This window comes from Chrysemys picta, chromosome 9 (genome assembly GCF_011386835.1).
Source record: "Chrysemys picta bellii isolate R12L10 chromosome 9, ASM1138683v2, whole genome shotgun sequence".
NCBI classification, from domain to species: domain Eukaryota; kingdom Metazoa; phylum Chordata; order Testudines; family Emydidae; genus Chrysemys; species Chrysemys picta.
This window is the reverse complement of record NC_088799.1, coordinates 6496829-6517113: the sequence shown is the minus strand read 5'-3', so window position 1 is coordinate 6517113 and position 20285 is coordinate 6496829. Positions and strand designations below refer to the sequence as shown.

At 57.3% G+C, this 20285-nt stretch overlaps 1 protein-coding gene across 1 annotated transcript; it reads left to right on the top strand.

The window, feature by feature from the left end:
- Nucleotides 1-8688: 8688 nt before the first annotated feature.
- On the top strand, nucleotides 8689-11333 carry NPPC (natriuretic peptide C). The gene is given in 3 exon segments (XM_005292571.4): nucleotides 8689-8929; nucleotides 11060-11217; nucleotides 11219-11333. Coding segments are annotated over 3 exon segments (486 nt in total). The 5' UTR covers nucleotides 8689-8701; the 3' UTR covers nucleotides 11319-11333.
- Nucleotides 11334-20285: the final 8952 nt, after the last annotated feature.

The window sequence follows — 20285 nt, the reverse complement described above, 5'->3', positions numbered from 1 at the left end:
TGACAGAAGATTCCTATGGTGACCAGATAGCAAGTGTGAAAAATCAGGACACTTATTTTTTTTGCGGGAGGAGTGGGGTAGTTGCATATATAAGACAAAGCTCCTAATATCAGGACTTCTGGTCACCCTAAGATTCCTGTACACGGCTGCATTGGCACAAAGATAGCCCTGTGGGGACAAGCAGAGGCCAAATTGCAAGGCTCAGGGTGCTAGGAAGGGAACCTTGAGCAGCACAGACAAAAGAGGGTCTGAAATAACACATGGACCGAATGCGCAGGTGGTTTCAGTTAGCACAGCTCCACTGACGTTAATGAGCCATGCCAACCTACAGCCACGAAGGACAAAGCCCACTGTAAACAGCATAAGTGACAAATTCTTATACGAGCTCACTAGGGAGTCATTCCCACCTTGTGCTGTAGGCATTCGCTTCTTCAGCAGCAGAAAGATAGCCTCCAGTTCTACTCCACGCCCGCCGGGGTGAACCTTATTGCCCTTTGCCTATAACGCGGTCATAACACGGTCACTAATATTTATTAAGTAGCAAATTTACTGGGGGAGTGGGAGAGGGGTGGGGAGACGATCGGTTGGGCAGATAGCAGACATACGGGGCCCGATTCCTGCTGGTTGTCAGGGAAGAAGGATGCAGCAGCATCATATCTCTGCCCCCAAAGCAGATAGCGCCTACAAGGGCGGGAGCAACGCAAGACAGGGGCCTCTCTCTGCTCCCCCAACCCCACATCTGATTTGATCAACGGCTCTGCAGTAAGGACTCACCCCTCTAGTGCCAGACTCATCCACTGCTTCCGGTTACCTCCTGAGTCAGTCAGACGAACATCCTCCCACACACACAGGCAACACTGGTGGTTCCCCCAATAACGCCAGCCTTCCTGGGACTTACTAACAAAGCGGCAGTTCCTGGAAAAACAAGTATCACCGCCCCTGGGTCCCACCACCTGGTGCAGCTTCTGTGCCACCCTCCTTTAGGGTTTGCACCTCACAGTCCCATGGTTCTTGTCCCCCAGCTCAAGTAATCCTTCCACTCCTGGGGCAGATTTTCCCACAGCCCGCCTTCAAGGCTACACTTAACTGTCCATTGTATCCTTTGCAGCTAGGACTGTCACAGACAGCTTCCCCCAGCAGACTTCTGCTCCCTGTAGACCTTTTTCTACCAATCCATCCTCCCACCAGCAGGCTGGCTAGACTTACTGCTAAGCCAGCTGACAGGCTTACCGTACATCATGTCAGCTGACTGGCTACATCAGGCACAGGTGAGCCCAATTCCCCTAAGGGCCAGCCTTAGCACAGCTGCACTGGCCATGCATGTGCCCAGGGACCAGTGCCCTGTTACGGACCCAAAGGAAAGACCAGCTCCCTGGAAAGGGGTTGGGGGAATCTAGAACCAATCAGAATTTCCTGGGTTCTTGAATTCCAAACCCTGTGCGGCAAGGTCTTGTTCAGTGGAAACTGGCCAGATTAAGCTCAGACGTGCCCAGGCATGTCAGAAACTGGGCCAACGTTTTCAAACAGAAGTGCCTAAAGCAAGGCACCTAAATCCAGATCTCAGCCTAGATCCTCAAAATCAATGGGAGTTGAGGTGCCTGGACATCTTGGAGGGTCTGGGCCCTTGTAACTCAGTTTTCACGTGTGTGGAACCCTTGTCCTCCCATCAACCTCAGTGAGAGCTGCGGCACCTCTGAAAACCAGGATCCTCCCTTTGGATTTCAATGACCGACTTTGAGCAGCTAGGGTTGAAAATGCTGGTCCAGGTTACTGCGAACGACAGCCGAGAGGATGGAAACTGGGAGGGGTTTAAAACAAAAAAATCGAATTGCCTTTTCGCCATCCAGGCGATCTGTTGCGCCCCCGCCAGGCCAGCGAAACCAGTCGGGGCAGTTTCACTCTGTGCATCTCCTGCCCTAGCCTGTGCTGGAGTGTTTGACCTTTCAGACTGAAATCCCCTCTCCTCACCGACCCTATTCAAACCATCTCTTCACAGCCCATTTTGTAACGCCCCCTTTTAATAAGTACAAACCCTTCATTTGGAGCCTGAAATTCTTGAACTCTGCCATAAAGGACAGCAGGGTTTCTGAGGCCCCAAACCTCACTGGGTTCTCTTATCCCAATAAAATCCCAGCGGCTTTCCTTCCTGCCCACCCCCACCCCAGTGGGGTTCAGAGCCAGACAGCTGCTGTGGGGACACAGACACCTCTTCTTCCCATACCCCCTTCACCCGCAGTGATACTACATGTGCCCGATGCTAGATGGCTTTGAAGGAAGATAGCCACAGATTCACCACCAGGCACGTTCTTGAAGCAGATACCCTGACACGTTCCCCAAGGCCAGGCCTGGTGCTGTCTCTGCACGTGAGTGGGAGCTCTCTGATCATGGGCACAGGCGAGATTTCTGTTGCCGGTGCTTTCAAGGCAGCAGCAATGAGGTCACACTAACTGGGCCTGATTCTGCGGCCGTGCCGGTGTCGATCCGGAGCGACTCCCTGGAAGCCAGTGGAGTTACCCCCGGGGTAGAAGCAGAGTCAGTGAGATGAGGATCAGGCCCACTAGCACCTGACCCCCTCTTATTATGAAAGCTCTGACGGTGCTGTGGATGGTGAAGGCATTGCAGGGGTGTATTGTCATCCCCAGGGCCCAGAGGGGTAAGGGGAGGGGGCTGGCGGGGGTTTCATCTGCTTGTTCCCAAGACAGTGCCAGGCGGGAAGCATAGCACCAGCGGCCGGAACACCGGGAGGCAGGTGTTTCAGGAGACAGTGATTCCGTCAATGAGCGGAGCAGCCCCGTTATCAAGAGAGTGGCCTGGAAATTCCTTCCCATGGAACAGCTGCTGCAAAGGTTTGAGATTAACCCCTTCGCCGCCACTGCTCAGGCCAGGTATGCTGTGCACCCCGTCCCTGATCCAAAGCCCTCTGAAGTCAAGGGGAGTCTTTCACCGGTTTTTGGGTTGGCCTCAAATCAGCCTGAATGGGAACTCCCTGGGGCACTGGGGCCATGCTGGGGCTGCATCCAAGGTCAGAGGTCAGCTGACTTTATGGGCATCTTGAACCTCTTGCTTGCGATCTAGCTACCCATTGGCCTGTTATTTTCTGACTGATACTGACACGGGCCCTGATCCTTGAAGATATGTGGGTGTCTAACTTCCATTGAAATCAAGGGTCTAATAAGCAAACGTCTCCTGCACGGGGTTTCAGCTAGGAACCCTATTACCTGTGTTCTCCCTTCACATCAGGATGGCCCATGCCAGGCCTTGGCCTGCGTATCTCCAATGGAGCTGAGGGAATTAGATGAGGCATTAGTCAGGGCAACCACGAGCCCAGGCAACAAGCCAATACAGAAAATTATCCCCTAAATGAAGAAAAAATGAGAGGGACAAGGACAGTTGCTTGTTTGCCACTTCTTTGGGTCAGTCCCTCTGGGGCTGGATCTCACCTTTGCTGGCATGATGTCACATCAGCTGAGGTTAGAACGTGGGTTGAAAGCTTGGGATCTACTTTGGACCTAGAGCCAAAACGGTGTTTAAAATGTTTGAAGCTGTACCGGTTTGAAACTGCGTTTTAAACAACCTCAGCAAAAGAGCTTTGAGTCCTCTGTGTGGCTGGACGGAGACTATCATCACATGCACTAGGCGAGGGTCTGCAGCTCACCCTCCATCATGCTGGCAGCATGGCCACATCTCTGATTAATTCATTTGTGCACGCACCATTATTGCTTTTCCAGCACCTCAGATGAAGTCCTTTGCCAAGCAATAGCCATTAATCCAGATCCAATTTAGTTGTTCCAGTGTCATAACATCTCTGGATGTGTTGAGCCCAGCGTCAGACTTTTCCCACTTGGCTTTCGGACCGGTTCAGTATTTCAATCAAAACGTTAACCAGGAAGCTGTGAAGTCCTTCTCCTCCTCAAAGTTCTGTTCCAGGGAGAGGGCCACTGCTCTCGTAGCTCATGGAATGTCACTGACCAGCCAGGAGGTTCCCAAACACTAGTCTGAGATGGAGGGACAAGGCCTTGGACTCTAGTGAGTTTGTGGTGATGTCCAGCAAGACCTGCAGTAGGTCAGAACAGGAGCAGCAGGTTTGTATAATTTTTGGTGGTGCCCGGAATGGGTCCAAGTCCCGCCTCTCCCCCCTCCTACCCCCGCCTAAGGCTCTGGGAAGCAGTTTGGGTGCAGGAGGGGGTTTGGGGTGCAGGCTCTGGGAGGAAGTTTGGGTGCTGGGTGTGGGCTCTGGGCTGGGGCAGGGTGCAGGCAGGGGTGCAGGCTCTGAGAGAGAGTTTGGGTGCAGGAGGGGGTTTGGGGTGCAGGCTCTGGGAGAGAGTTTGGGTGCTGGAGGGGTGTGGGCTCTGGGAGGGAGTTTGGGTGCTGGGTTTGGGCTCTGGGCTGGGGCAGGGGGTTGGGGTGCAGACAGGAGTGTGGGGTGCAGGCTCTGGGAGAGAGTTGGGTGCAGGCTCTGGGCTGGGACAGGGGGTTGGGGTGCAGGAGGGACTGCAGGGTGCAGGAGGGGTGCAGGCTCTGGGAGAGAGTTGGGGTGCAGGAGGGGTTTGGGGTGCAGGCTCTGGGAGAGAGTTTGGGTGCAGGCTCTGAGTTGAGATGGGGTTGGGGTACAGGAGGGGGTTTGGGGTGCAGGCTCTAGGAGGGAGTTTGGGTGCAGGAGGGATGTGGGCTCTGGGAGGGAGTTTGGGTGCTGGGTGTGGGCTCTGGGCTGGGGCAGGGGGTTGGGGTGCAGGAGGGGGTGCGGGGTGCAGGCTCTGGGAGAGAGTTTGGGTGCAGGCTCTGAGTTGAGATGGGGTTGGGGTACAGGAGGGGGTTTGGGGTGCAGGCTCTAGGAGGGAGTTTGGGTGCAGGAGGGATGTGGGCTCTGGGAGGGAGTTTGGGTGCTGGGTGTGGGCTCTGGGCTGGGGCAGGGGGTTGGGGTGCAGGAGGAGGTGCGGGGTGCAGGAAGGGTGCAGGCTCTGGGACAGAGTTTGAGTGCGGGCTCTGAGTTGGGATGGGGGTTGGGGTACAGGAGGGGGTGCAGGAGGGGGGTTGGGGTGCAGGCTCTGGGAGGGAGTTTGGGTGCAGGAGGGATGTGGGCTGTGGGAGGGAGTTTGGGTGCAGGCTCTGGGCTGGGGCAGGGGGGTGGGGTGCAGGAGGGGGTGCAGGGTGCAGGCTCTGGGACGGGGTTTGGGTGCTGGGTGTGGGCTTTGGGCTAGGACTGAGGGTTGGGGTGCGGGGCGTGGGGTTGGTCCAGGGATGAGGAGTTTGGGGTGCAACAGGCAGGCCGTCCCGGGGCTGGGGTGCCAGAGAGGAGGACTCCCCTCAGCCCTTTCCCCACCAGCAGCAGTCAGCTCCGAGGGAGGGCCCCTCCCCAGCCCCCCAGCACAACACTCACCCAAGCCCCCCCCCCCACAGGCTGCTGCTCAGGAGGTCCAGTCAGGATAAGCCCCCCAGAGTCAACTCGGAGTCACCTGCCAGGAGGGATGGGGGGGGGGGCTGCCATGCGCCTCCTCCCTCTGCAGGTGCAGCAGCCACCTCAGACTTCCCCTCCGCCCCCGGTACTGCTCCCTTGTAGGCGGCCGCAGCCGCCTGGTGCCCAGAGCAGGCAGAGACACTCAGGGGCAGCAGGCGGGGGAGAGACCCGGCCACGAACACTGGTGGAGCCGGGCCCCCCGGGCCCTGAATTTGCTGGAGCCCAGGCACCACAGGCCCATACAACTCGCCACCCTTGAATCCACACCCTTTGGCAACAGCTCCCCTGGCTACCAGCCTTTCTGTGGACCTGTGCTCCAGCCCTGTCTAAAAAGGGGCCTAGAGGAACGCTTCTACCTCCTCCCAGACACTGCCGAAGAACCTGCCACAATCAGTCCGGCTGCAGACACAGTACAAACCTCCTAGATTTGGGGCCCTTAGGAGGTTTGACTCAAAACAATTCGTTGCCAGATATGGATGTGACCATTTGCACTTCCTTCCTTTTCCAGTTAACCCCAACCCAAGCCGCAAAACGCAGCACTGCAATCACCTGTGGCTTAGGCGGGAACCTTCGGTTTAACCCTTACAACGGTGGCATTTTTCAGAGCGACGGATATTGGGTAATCACGTCCTCCTGGGATTCTCCCACACGCTGCTCTTCCCTTTACCTGACACCTAGATCATCTACAGGGCATGGTGGTGGATGGGTTACACATGCGGGTCCATAAGGGCTTGAACCTCAGGTAGTTGGCTCTCTGGAAATCAATGGGATTCCTCACCGGAGAAAGGGCTTGCAGGGTCAGATCCGAGCACAGACACAGCCTCTAAAAGGTTTCCAAGCTCCAGCAGGGAAAGGGACGGCCTTCTCACTATGAACCCTGCCTGCCCCTTCCCACCGCTGGGCTTCCCAATCCCCACGTCCAAGGAGCTGGCAGGACGCCTCGATCTGGTTTCAGAAAAGGAAACCACCTTTGCCTGGTGTGGGCTACAGCCTGCCACACGTCTTTACAGCCCGTGGCCAAGCGGGGTCCTTGGAATAACAACTCTGGCTGGGTTGGTAAAGCACCCTGAACCCCAGGCACCTGGCTCGGGAAAGCATGACCAGCCTTCAGCCCCCAAAAGGCACTGGTTGAGCCTCCAGGGCTGCACACGGGGCAAAGCCGTAAGGCCTAAGCCAGGGCATGATGCAGCCCCGCGGCTGTCCCTGCGTAACCTGGCAGCGGGCACCGTAGCAAGTGGCACCCACAGATTCTCCGATTACCCCCTCTGAGCTGGGCCCTCATGTCCTCACTGATGCATTCTGCCTGGGAGGGACTAGGAACGCCATTTCAGACTAGATCAGTGCACCGCGCCTTGGTTAGGCACAGCCGAGTGCCCCTTCCCAACCGGGAGCATAAGCATGACCCTTAATACTGACACTTTGGGGCAGTTGATCCCAAAGGGGGTTTCCAGAGATCACTGAAATGCAGCCACTGCTGGGGAGCTGACTCTGGTCTCCCACTTGAATTCTGCCTGCCTTTCTTCCCTTCCTCTCCTAAACTACCTAGTGTTGCTGTGAGCTGTTAAAAGCTGCCTCCTTCCGCCCCCAGAGGTGGCTGCATGTCAGATTCCCGGCTAGATCCTTTGCACAGGCTCTTTTGGAAAGAAAAATAAGTTCTAGCCAGAAAATAAGCTATTGGGCTAAATTCTGCTCTCGGTTACAGCCTTCCTGCACGGTTCCCGGGAGTGCCGATCATCACCAGGGCACAACCCGCCAATCTCCTTTTCTGCCACTCACACAAAACTCCCCAGGAACAAACCCTTGAGCTGAAAGCAGCTCAGACTATCCCAGCCTGGCAACGACGACGGAAAAAGGACCCGAGAGCCTCGCTTTCCAGTTCCTTGTTCACATGGCTCAAGCCCTTTTGTGCCCAGCAGCCCAGGGGGTGGGATGGGCAGCGTCTCACTGCACTCAGCCGGGTGGGGGGCGCGGGCCTGACCCCCGACAGGCCTGACAGCGATGGATCCCCGCTGAGTAATCAGCGCCCCCCAACTAGCTTCTCCCGGGGGCAAGGACCGGCTCTGCCTGCCGGGTCTGTAAGAGCCAGGGCGCAGGGAGCTCCTAGCACCTGTCCTGCCCCAGCCCCGCCTGTCTCCTGGCTGTGCGGCGGGGACCTGGCTCCTGGGGGCAGCAGGGTGGCTCCCCCTGGCAATGCCCCGGGATGCTGGCGGTGTCCGAGCCTAGCGCCCCGGGCCCCGTCCCTGCACCGCGCGGGCCCCCAGCCGCACCCGGAGCTAGCGCCTGGCGCCCGGGAGCCGGGGCAGCCGCCCGCCGCTGCTCAGCCCTCGCCCGGCCATGGAGTGGGACCGAGCCGGGGGCGGGTCGAGCCTCGGGGCTCCTGCCCCACTCGCTGGCTGGCTGGGGAGGGAACCCCCGGGGGGCCAGGGAGCTCGCTGCGAGCTCTGGAGCGGAACCGGCAGCGCAGGGAAAGCAGCACCGGAGCTCGGCGAAGGCGGCCAGGCAGGGCAGACACTGCCCGGTCCCAGGGGTCCCCCCCCATCGCACCAGAAGCCAGATTCGCTTTGTCAGGCTCGGTCCAAGCTGGGAGGCGCAAACCCCTCTGCCCGCTCAGCCCCCACTCCCTGGCCCTGCGTACACTGTAGCAAAGGGATCAGCTGGGGTGTGGGGGGCGACACCAGGGGTCTCGAACCCCCCCCCAGCCTCACAGTGCAACTTCCTGGCAGGTGAGAAAGGGGAAAGCCCCCAAAGCGGGGCAGGCAGTCTATGAGGCGGGGGGAGCAAACTGGGAGCTCCCCCCCCCTGTGAAAAGAAGACTGGGCATTGTCTGGAGCCCCCCAGATTTCCGCCTTTTTTGAATGAAAAGCGCCAAGTGAGAAGCAGATTGCTCGCCTCGGGCTCGCCTCGGGCTCGCCTCCCAGACCCAGGAGCGGGCTGGGGGCCGGGGCTGGCCACCCGTGGGGAGTGCCCCTCTTCTCAGCTCAGATCCCCCAAGCGCCCTGTACCCCGCCCCCTCCTGCCACCCCCCGCAGGGACCCGAGCCCCCAGGATCCCAGTGGAAAGGGGGTGGGGGGGGGGCTGGTTCGCTTTCTGAAGAGCAGCTTCTGCCCGAAAACAAGCGAGTCCCTCTGAGGTGCCCCTGGCTCGTGCGAAGTGAGACCCGGGCGCGATCCCGGCCATTGTTAAGCAGGGGGCTGGGTTGGACCTGGCCCGCCGATGACATCACCGGGCAGGTTGGGTTATAAATGAATGAAGGAGAAGCCCCGCTCCGCACTTCCAAGCAGGCAGCCGGGACCGACTCGCCGCGCGGAACCGCGACTCCCTCTGTCCCTCTCCCAGCGGGGCCGCAGCGACCTCCGAGCCCCCCGGGCCCTGCCCCCCAGGATGCGGATCTCACACTTTCTGGCTTGTGGACTTTCCCTGGCCCTGCTGTCCATCCGGCTGGAGGCAAGACCGGCGGCGCAGCCCCAGCAGAAGGTAACGGGGGGCTGCTCCGTGCAGGGACGGGACAGGACCCCCGGCTCCCCAGCGCGCTAAGGGGGGAACCCCCGGAGGAGACGCGAGGAGTTAGGGGGAACTTTGACAATGGGGGGGGTCCTTTGCCCCCTTAGCCCTGCTTGGTGCTTCTGGATAACGAGGGGGCAGATCCCCCCCCAATCCCAGCCCCGCATCCCCAGCCCGCCCCCCCCCCCCCCCAGGGTCTCCCTGCGCGTCCCCCGGGCAAGGCGCCCCAGCCTCTGGGACATCAGCGGGGAGCGGGCTGCGGCGCTGCCCCGTGGGAAGGGCTGAACTCCGCTTTCCGCCCCCTGGTGCTGAGGGACCAGGGGGCTGGGAGCGGAGCCGCGAGTCCCCCGTTTGGACCCCCGACCTGCGGGGTGCCGCTGTCCAGCCTCCAGCCGGGGGGTCAGGGGCGGGCGGCAGGTGCATAACGGGGCCCGAGGTGCACATTGCAGGAGGCGGCAGCAGCCTGCAGGGGGCTGGGACCCGAAGGGGCCAGGCGGGGTCGGGCTCAAGGGAAAAGCTGCGGGACGGGGCACCGGGTCCAGCTGCACCAACCTGCGGGCGGGCGGGGAGATGCCCGAGAAAAACGGGCTCCCGGGGAGCGCGCAAGCCGGCGGCGGGGGGCACAGAGTCCCCGTTTCCAGGCTCTGGGAGGGGGGGGGTCCCTGGGGCTGGAATCGGGGCCGGGAGGGGTTGGGGCTCGGGACCGGGCTCGGGGGGTTGGAATCGGGGCCGTGGGGCTCGGGACCGGAGGGGGCTGGAATCGGGGTAGGGGGTTGGGCTCGGAACGGGGCTCGGAACCGGGGCCGGTGGGGGGGGGGCTGAAATTGGGGCCGTGGGGCTCGGTACCGGGGTGCAGGTTGGGCTCAGGACCGGGGGGCTGGAATCGGGATAGGGGGTTGGGGTCGGAACCGGGGCCGGGGGGCTGGAATCGGGGCCCTAGGACTCGGGACGAGCTGGGGGCGTTGGAACCGGGGCCGGTGGGGGGGCTGAAATTGGGGCCGTGGGGCTCGGTACCGGGGTGCAGGTTGGGCTCAGGACCGGGGGGCTGGAATCGGGCTCGGGCTTGGGACGGGCTCGGGAGTCGGAACCGGGGCCGTGGGGCTGGAATCGGGGTCGGGCTTGGGACGGGCTCGGGGGGCCGGGGGGCTGAAATCGGGGCCCTGGGACTCGGGACGAGCTGGGGGCGTTGGAACCGGGGCCGGTGGGGGGGCTGAAATTGGGGCCGTGGGGCTCGGTACCGGGGTGCAGGTTGGGCTCAGGACCGGGGGGCTGGAATCGGGATAGGGGGTTGGGGTCGGAACCGGGGCCGGGGGGCTGGAATCGGGGCCCTAGGACTCGGGACGAGCTGGGGGCGTTGGAACCGGGGCCGGTGGGGGGGCTGAAATTGGGGCCGTGGGGCTCGGTACCGGGGTGCAGGTTGGGCTCAGGACCGGGGGGCTGGAATCGGGCTCGGGCTTGGGACGGGCTCGGGAGTCGGAACCGGGGCCGTGGGGCTGGAATCGGGGTCGGGCTTGGGACGGGCTCGGGGGTCGGGCTTGGGACGGGCTCGGAACCGGGGCCGGGGGGCTGAAATCGGGGCCCTGGGACTCGGGACGAGCTGGGGGGGTTGGAACCGGGGCCGGTGGAGGGGGGCTGAAATTGGGGCCGTGGGGCTCGGTACCGGGGTGCAGGTTGGGCTCAGGACCGGGGGGCTGGAATCGGGCTCGGGCTTGGGACGGGCTCGGGAGTCGGAACCGGGGCCGTGGGGCTGGAATCGGGGTCGGGCTTGGGACGGGCTCGGGAGTCGGAACCGGGGCCGTGGGGCTGGAATCGGGGTCGGGCTTGGGACGGGCTCGGGGGTCGGGCTTGGGACGGGCTCGGAACCGGGGCCGGGGGGCTGAAATCGGGGCCCTGGGACTCGGGACGAGCTGGGGGGGTTGGAACCGGGGCCGGTGGAGGGGGGCTGAAATTGGGGCCGTGGGGCTCGGTACCGGGGTGCAGGTTGGGCTCAGGACCGGGGGGCTGGAATCGGGCTCGGGGGTCGGAACCGGGGCTGGGGGTGGACTCGGGGCCGGGGGTCTGTGCTGCTTTCACGGCATCATGCCCCTGCGCTCTGCCCTGCAGCCCCCCCGGAGCGCGCCGGGACACGAGCTGGCGGAGAGCCTGGCCGCGGGCCCCGAGCGAGGGGAGACGGCGGGCGGCGGCCGGGGCTCGGGCTCGCGGCTGCTGCGGGAGCTGCGCGTGGACACCAAGTCCCGGGCCGCCTGGGCCCGGCTGCTGCGGCACGCGGCGGCACAAGGGCGTCAGCAAGAAGGGCCTGTCCAAGGGCTGCTTCGGCCTGAAACTGGACCGGATCGGCTCCATGAGCGGCCTGGGCTGCTAGAGCGGCGACACCTGGCGGCGGTGAGTGCCCCCTGCAGCCGCGCCCCCGTGCACCTGCCTTGGCCCTCGGGGTCTAGCTGCCCCCCTGCACCGTAGCCTCTGAATGCCCCCGCCTATGGGCAGAACCGACCCCCCTGACTGTCTGCCCTGCCCCGCCCCGCCCCGGTCCGGCCAAAGCCACCAGAAGGGCCAGACTGGCTCAGACCAAGAGTCCAGCCAGCCCAGTGACCTGGCTCTGACAGGGGCCAGATGCTTCAGAGAGACTGTATAGATCAGTCCCAGCGTCGGGCACTCAGAGGTGTAGGGACACCCCAGAGCACTGAATCCTCCAGCAAGGGCTTCAGGCCTGGACCCTGTATCAATACAGGGAGTGTCTCTCCCATGGCAGAAATGCAGCCACCTCTGGGGCAGGGTGGTGGGAACCAGCAGGATGCACAAGGCCCAGGGGGGACACAGCGGATTGCAGTCACCCTTATATTTAATAGGGAGGAGCAGCCTAGGGAAACTCCAGATTCCAGTGTGTGACGCCTGGTTTTGATCCTGGCAAGGCCATTAGGATCAAGCTACGGCCTCACCTGCTTGGAACGATCAAAGGTGTTTGCCAGACGCCCATCCCCATAGCATCCGTGCTCATCTCTGCAGGCATCCCCCTCTCTCTAAGGGCCAAGCACGGCTGCGGGGCACGTTGGAGAATTCAGTTGGGTTCACCCAAACTACTGGTCTTGGCAGAGAAGCAAAAAAATAAGAGCTGAGAAGACAAACTAGAAAATATCTGAGGGGGTAAAAAACACTTTTTTCAATGTGTACAGAACGCCCCCACCCCCAGAAAATGTGCCAGGTATCAAAGTCCCGGATTGAAAATCAGGCTGCTTAAAGGGCAGCTTAGTTGAAGTCCTGCATCTTTGCCACCTTAGTATGAGTCAAGATGTGACTGTTCAACTGTACGAGTTCACTTCTTTGCCCGTTCTAGTGCGTTTCTTAGCGCCCATTATGGTGGCATCTAGACGCTTGGAAATATGTGCGTGTCAGGGAGACCAGGTTTGCCTACAGTCGCATGACAGTAGTGCTTGGGGCTGGGGCTGCAGCGTGCAGCTGTATTTTAAAGAAGGGTATTGCCCAGTCTGCCCAATTTCTTGTTGCTCTTTTAGGTGTGTTGCCTATCTCCAGCAAAACACTCCTGGGCATTCACTTACCATCACTGCCACTGGGTGGTTGGGGGGTGCTATGGGGCTGGGTGCTGTCGTAATGATTGCAGAGTCATACCATGGTTAGAACAAGCCTTTCCAATGCCAGCCCTCCGTGGAGGTGACCAAAGGGTGATCCCTCTTCTGGTGGGGCTGTTGATTTAATCTGCCCTGGGGTGAGCTCAGGCAGCAGAACATGGATTTTAGACAAGAGTCTGTCTCTTTCTGTGTCCAAGAGGGAGGCCGTCTGAAAGCATGAAGTGACATTTGTGCTATCCCAGGCGTCTGATTCTGCACTCCCTCTGGTATAACTCCACTGGCTTCAGTGGAATAACTCCTGCATAGTGGAGAGCAGACAGCCATGTACTTGGCCATGTAGCTAAGGTGTGCTTGTCAATCCTTTATTTTGGGGTGCGTGGGACTGTAATATATAGTGATAAAGTCCTCCGATTTGAAAGGACACCGGGTCCCAAATCTACGGGACTGGCCACTTTTCCATGCAACCTGCCCCAGATTTGGCTTGCACCTGTTTACTCCTAAATTGGAGGCGATGGGTAATTATAATTAGCACTGCTACTGTTCTAAAGATTTGGCACAAACTTGGAAGAGTATATATACACACACATCCATGCCTGCTTATCTACTGTATGTACAGTACATAGCAACAATGGCTATTGCTTGGAATCGCTGCACCTGCCCTGATTTAACAACCAAAAGACTACAGGGATGGTCAGTGTCTATCAGCGTTACTGCCACGGTTGGGGCCACTGCTGTGGGATTCGTTAGTGTAGCTTTGACAGGGTGATCACAGCAGGCACCGGGGTGACCGTGCACTGTATAGACATAGATTCCCAAGGAGGGAGTGGTGCCTGGCAGGACTTTTACTAATTGGACAGTTAGTCTGTGAGCTGTACGGATTAAGTCCTATGGTTGGTGTTTGCTTATATGCCATGCCCTCTTCTAGTAAGAGCAGAAAATCAGAAGATGGTATTGATGCTTTACAATCCTATAATCCCACCGTATACTCCCCCACTGTAAATCCCCCCCTCCAGCAACCTCACTGTATGAGCTCTTAACCACATCAATGGAATTGTATCAAACCCCTGCCATTGATAAATGCCTCCTAGACAGTTCAATAGCGATTTCACCAAGCTTCTTTCCTGTTTAAACTTGACCCCTGAGGAGTCCAGGGAAGCTAACAGAGTCCGCTTCTAAGTATAGCTGCACAGTCACAGGTGTCTGGCATAAATGCCATGTGCTCCATGAGCTCTGTGTAAGTTCCAAAGTTCGTCTCTTTCACCAGCAGACGCTGATCCAATAAAGGACGTTACTCACCTACCGGGTGCTCCAAATGAAGGCCTAGGGGGGGCTCGGAAGCGTAGCGAGATATTTTCTGTAGCTTAGGAGAGTGAAGGATGCATAGCAAATGCCTGCCATGGCTGAAGGGTTTGCTCTAAGCCATATTCCCATTCATTTATTTTGAAACATTAGTTTTACATTCATGAGCCTTCTCCAGTTCATTTACACAGCTCCTGAGAGATCCCTTTGCCAGCCCATCCTTTGTATCTGGTCCGATATTAGACTGTGAAAAGTCTCCAGGCAGAGTTGAATGTCCCAGGTCCGATGTGAAACAGAATTTTCACTTTCAAGCGATGACCACATTAATCAGCAATAACAGGGCAGCCCTTGGGATACTAGCGGTTTCCTGACTGCTGGCTGACTGTGTGGGTATACTCTATGTTCCCTAAGCAGTGTCCGAGGGCTCTGATTCTTTAAGCAGGCAACATGCAGATACACGAAGCATTTAGGGTCACTCTTGTTTGCAATCCAAGCCACGAGGTATTTCTTTCTGCAGGGCCACAGGTGCGTCGAGCACTTCACACACAAGCACAATATGCTAAGTTCCTGCAATAATCTAGTTGGGCACAGATCCTCCTCTGGTCCAAATTGGCATAGATCTATTGAAATCAATGAAGCGTGGCCTATTTGTATCTGCTAAGGATCTGCCCCATGGGCTATGGACGTTTGCCAAACAAGGCAAATGGAAGAATACAGAGATTCAGCCCTAACACGAGAGCTCAGAGACACTGTTAATTTCAAATGGGCATTTTGCAGTCTGTGAATTTGAGAGGCCAGGTGCGTGTGCCTAAACATCAGACACAAATGACTTTTATGCTTGCTAGTGGGTCTGCTCATAAGAAACAGCAACAGGGTCTCGGCTCGTGTTGTCCCACCGCCTGCTGTTGCTCAGAGAATGATCTAAAAGGACTATCCAGGCAGGGAGCAGCCCAGCTCAGGACTTTGGAAAGAAACCCCCTCACCCGAAGCTCAGAAATGTATTAAATTCTCCCCAGAAACTTCTTTTATAGCTGCACATCAAGGGGCCTGCTCTGCTACCCCAGTGGCAACAAGACACAGCAGCATGCCATTTGATCTCTGCCACGGGCCAGATCTCGGCCACCAGCTCTGAGTGGTGGTCAGAGCCCTGCGCTGAGGCCCTCCCGTGCACGTTGATCTAGCTGCAAGATGCAGCCCCTTGGCGTCTGTAAGCTCGTTGCAGGTGGAAAGGACTAGCTCAACACCAGGCACACAGCAATGGGGCTGTATAGATAACTGACAGCTCCAGTCTGCAGGGCCTTATAGGCTTTTAATTAAGCAAAACTCCAACTGGAGTCAGGACAGCTGCAGGCAGCAACTCAGGATTCAGCTTTTAAGTGCTACCAGCAGGGAAGCTGGCGGGCAGTGCTAGGGCAGGCAGATGGCACGCTTGGGGCCTGATCCCGCCAGTAGGGCGGCCTCTACTCCCGTTGACTTCCCAATGCCAACATCCCTTGGGACTGTTACGGGCAGGGGGGGATGGGGGGGAGACTCTGTGCTGATGGGAAGCTGTCCACAAAGGAAATACTAATGGGTATTTTCCTGTTCTTGTTTGTTTCAGGGCTTTGAATACATTTTCCCCCCTATGGCCATGTCTGGCCACTCCCCAACCGACACCTAGAGGAGCAGAGAACACCGGAAATGGGACAGACGACGTGGTTGTGTTTTTCTTTTCGGTACGAGGAGTCATGGCACCAGCTGTTTTGGTTTTCTTATTTTTTTAAGATTAAAAAGTTCTCTCTATCTTATTCTATACCAACACTCACCAGGACAAAGGACAGTGCTTTTCCAAAAGACTGATGAAGCCAGCTGTGTAACATTGCTGTTTGAAAATCCATGTCATGCATAAATGTATTTATGTTGTAAAGCTATTTATATATTGTTTATAAAGAGATATTTATAAAAATTTTATTTATGTAACTAAATGAACCGAGTCGAGCAGTGTAACTTTTTTTTGTCCTAAATAGTTGAAAAATGTAAAAAAAAAAAAAAAAAAAAATTATCATTCCATGTGGCATCTTGTAACCTGTCTTCATTTATTGGATTGAGTCACATTTTTTAAAGTGCCAGATTAATTCATGTTAACAGCAGGGAAGCAATATATTCTTTATCAGAGCAGAGCGAGAGAAAGCGATTTGCATTTTAGCCTTTGCCCTCTCATGCAGGGTGCTCAGTGAGGAAATCATGATAGCTCCAATCCTGAAATCATTTAATCAGGGCCCAATCCTGTTGTGAACTCAGCAGGAGCACGGCCATGCCTGGGCGAAGTTGCATGAACCTCTGAATTTGGGCAGGGTCCACCCATGAGGGGTTTTTCGCAGAACTGGAGCCTCAGGCAACTTACCCAGGGGGCCAGATCTTGATCAATGTAAATCTGGAGTAAGTCCATCACTTTCAATCAGTTTACTCTGGATTTAGCAGAGCAGACTCTGGCCTATTGATTTAAAGAGGGATTTTGCCATCTTATGATCTGTAGGACTAAGCCTGGAGTTCATTAAATAATTGGATATATTCCATAGGTAGATAATCAGTGAGTATAGAGCAGGACCCAACACCCACTGAGACTGATGGAAAGCCTGAAATGGGCTTTGGAGCAGGCCCCTTAGCGTTAGTGGGAAAGAGCCTCTGGATGATCACTGTTATTCTAAGAGCGAGTGGATGAGTAAGTGGCTTGTTGATATTCCCATTCTCTACTAGGCTACAAGCCCCTTCCTCGAGCAGATTTGTTTCACTGTGCTTAAGACGACAAGCAGACAGTCTAGTACACGGAGGGTAGCCTAAGGATTCATGACACAGCTGATGCTACCGCTTCTTGCTCTGTAAAGTGCATGAAATACTAGATCATTAGAATGACTCGGAGCTTTAAAGAAAACAAAGAGAGGACAACCCCCGCCCCACGCATAGGTCCTGCAGGGAAGCTCCTTGGCCTCAATTTTCAAGCTGTAGAGAGGTGCAGCAGGCTCACAGCCCCGGGTTTCAGTTAGGCCCAGTGATGATGATAGCACTGCTCTGACCCACGCAGCAATGGCCCATGGGCAAAAAGAAAGTCAGCAAGCTCAGAGCTTTGGAGACCTACAGGCAGAGCGATCCCTCTCCTCAGCCATAGTTTGACCGGGGGCGGGGGGTCACAGAGACCCACAGCCAGGGTGATGCCTTTCCTTGCCAACAGTCAGAGAATTATGGAAACCTACACCCAGACCGCCTCGCAGTAGAAAACAGCTGGCTTGTTGATCTGCTAAGCTTGGAGGATTTTGCCTGTACATGTGACAGCCCAGTCAGCAGGATGCCAGTGATCCACGGGGACACTTCTGATTTGTAAGAGCAAACAGCAACCATGTACCCATCAAGAAGATAGCATCTGTCCTAAGACAGAGTCTGGCTGGAAGGGGAAGGTCTGTGTCTGAAAGTCCTTCTAAGACATTGCAAATTGGGAACCACCACAACCGCATAGCAACCTCGCCTTAGAGTTTTCTACGTAATCACAAATTTGTTGCTATGTTAACTGCATCCCTGCCTTTGAGACTACAGCCAGGCACTGCAGTTCCCAATGTACACTCTGCAGCCCCTGCTGCCTTCCAGGAAAGAGGGGACCTGCACCAATGCCCTCCTAAGAGACTCCCTGTTAGAGGAGGATATATTAAACCAAACTCCTCACACCAAGACAGCAAACCCCAGGGAAAACAAGGAAGGAACCTAGTAACAGAATGAAGCCCCACCCAGAGTACCAGGGAAAGACAAGGTGATAGACCAGTGATGGATGGTGGTACTCATCCATCCCAGGAACAGGCTTACTGTGTATAAAGCTAAAATAGAGACTGTCCAATAGCATGGCCCTGGCTGGGAATGGGATACGGTTCCCTTGCACCGTTAGGTTATTGCTTCAAATCCGGGGACTAAAATGGCACCACCTGATAGCTGTTGGGTGGCCTTCCATGCAATGGTGGACCTTAGCCAATGTCCCAGCGGACAGGAGGTTCGCAGCACAAAATCCATTACCCCAGCTGGAACTCACGGGCCCTACTGATTGCAGCCACAGCAGAGAGGCCCAGGGCTGAGTGCACCTTGGAGACTGGAGTCCCCTCTCCCCCAAAGACGTGGCTCCTTCAGAATGGGGCATGAAGTGTGCCCTCCTGGGGGTGTGGTACACCCGTTGCTGCCCAGGCCATGTGTGTTCTGTGAGGACAGAGGCTGCCCCTAACTCACTAGAACTGATCAGACCTGAGATTGCAGAGCCAGGCCTCGTTAACTGAATAGAGCTGAAGGGACACTGACACAGATGTCCCTCTGTTAGCTGGGCAGAGGGGAAGGACGGCCCAGTGGTTAGGGCAGGAGCCTAAGACTTGGGACACCCTGGCTCTGCCAGACTTCCTGTGGAACTGAGGCCTAGGGTGACCAGATGTCCCGATTTTATAGGGACAGTCCTGATATTCAGGGCTTTTTCTTATATTAGCATCTATTACCCCCAACCCCCGATTTTTCACACTTTCTATCTGGTCACCCTACTGAGGCCCTGACCTTCAAATGGGCTTAGGTGCTGAATACCTTTGAGGAGATGGGCCTCAGCTTCCCCACCTGTACAATGGGGATAACAGCACTGCCCTGCCTCCCCAGGGTGCTGTGAGGATAAATACACCAATGTCTGTGAGGCACTCGGACATCACAGTGCTGGGGGCCAGATAAGTACCTCAGAGAGATACCTAACCTGATCGTAGCACCATCTGCTGCATGACCAGTGAGGTGGGTCCAACGGATGGCGGGGGAAGAGGGGGAAGAAAGAAGGCTGATTTCAGGGAGGTCGCTGGGCTCCTTCTCCTAACTCACTTTCCCTTGCCTGGCAGGCAGCAGGCAACACCGAGTGGTCAGTCTCTAAGCATAGATGGCTCATTAGCGCACAGTGAGCATCGGAGAAGGCCCCAATTAGGTCTCCCTGACAGGGGCTCGGTGGGAGGAAATGCAGCGAGACACATGACGCATCCAATTAAGGGAATGAAGAGAAAGAGGCCCATCCGCCCAAGTGCCTGCTCTGCTGTGGGGTTACAGCACAGCACCCCCGAGACCTTCGCTCCCCCGTCATCTCTGAACCACATTGGATTTGGCTATGGCAGGGCAATCACACTTCCTGATCTCCAGGCTCCCGGCTCATCCGGGGCTTGCTTCTGGCTCCCCCCCACGCAGGGGTGTCCCAGGGACAAGCAAAAGGAGGTGAGAGGCTGGGACTTCTGCCCAGAATGGCCCAGGGATTGGAGACAGACTGGTCAAAAGTGGGCTCAGGGAAGGGTGGTGCCAGGCAGAGATAGGGGAGGTGTGTCTGGAGGGGGGAGTGAGGGGATAGTATTAAGGGGTCCCCCCAGTGTCCCTGCCCACAAACTGTACTTAGCAGCATCCTGGGCAACCAGCCACCTTGAGTGGCCAGCCAGAGGTTACCCTGCTGTCACTGATGCCCTCATGATCTGCAGCCAGAACTTTGTCAGGGATGCTGGAAAGGAGCAACCCCACGCTTTTACCAGTAGGAGCCAGATGGAGCTGGTCTCAGGTGAGAGAACACACTTACAGCATGGGGCAGGGAGACCACCCCCTCGGGCGTCTGCTCCCAGCCTGAGACGAGCCAAGGGCCTCCACAGAGAAAGTAGATTGGCCTTGCTCACACAAGGCCAATGAATGCCCCCTGCCGCTAGAGCACAACCACCTTTACAAATGCCGAGTCCAAGGAGTGACGGGCAGTGGGTATGCAAGGGCTCTCCCTGCCCCGGGTAGGCCCATGCGGACCCAGCATCCCACAGCAGGACCTGCAGCTGCCCTTTTCTTTAACACATTGGGGCAGTGCCCAGTGAGCCCCGCCGCTCCATCTCAGTCTGAGCAGTCAGGCTGCCCAGGTGAAAATGGAGCACGTGGGACCTAGATCCTCCTCGAGCCTCATTAGAGGACGACTGCAAATGCACATTTGCTGCGGCCCTCAGGGGCCCAATGAGTAGCTGCCCCAACCCTAGCACAAGGGGAGGAAAGGTTTGGGCATCCCACTCCATCCTTCCTCTCCCCTCAGCCAATCGATTCTCTGCTCCAGGCCCTCTCCCAGGTACTTCCTGTTCCCTGCCGTTCCCAGCCACTTCCCCAGGTTGCTCACGGCTGTACATTGACAACGCCCAGATCAGGTGACACCAGCAGAGAGAAAGAAGAACCCAGAGCAGCAAGGAGAGAATTTGCCAGTTGGAAAAGCACAAAGCCCCTCACACCCTATGTATCAACAGCAGGAGGAGCTCCTAGGGGCAGCCGCACATCACCCCCTCCAGTTTCTCCAGGGGGAAGCAGGCAAGGGGAAGGGAAGGGACCGTGGAGAGGTTTCCAGAGGGATCCCTCTCTTGACATAAACACGAGTGGCAAACACCAGGGGATTGAATCCAGGGCCTGTC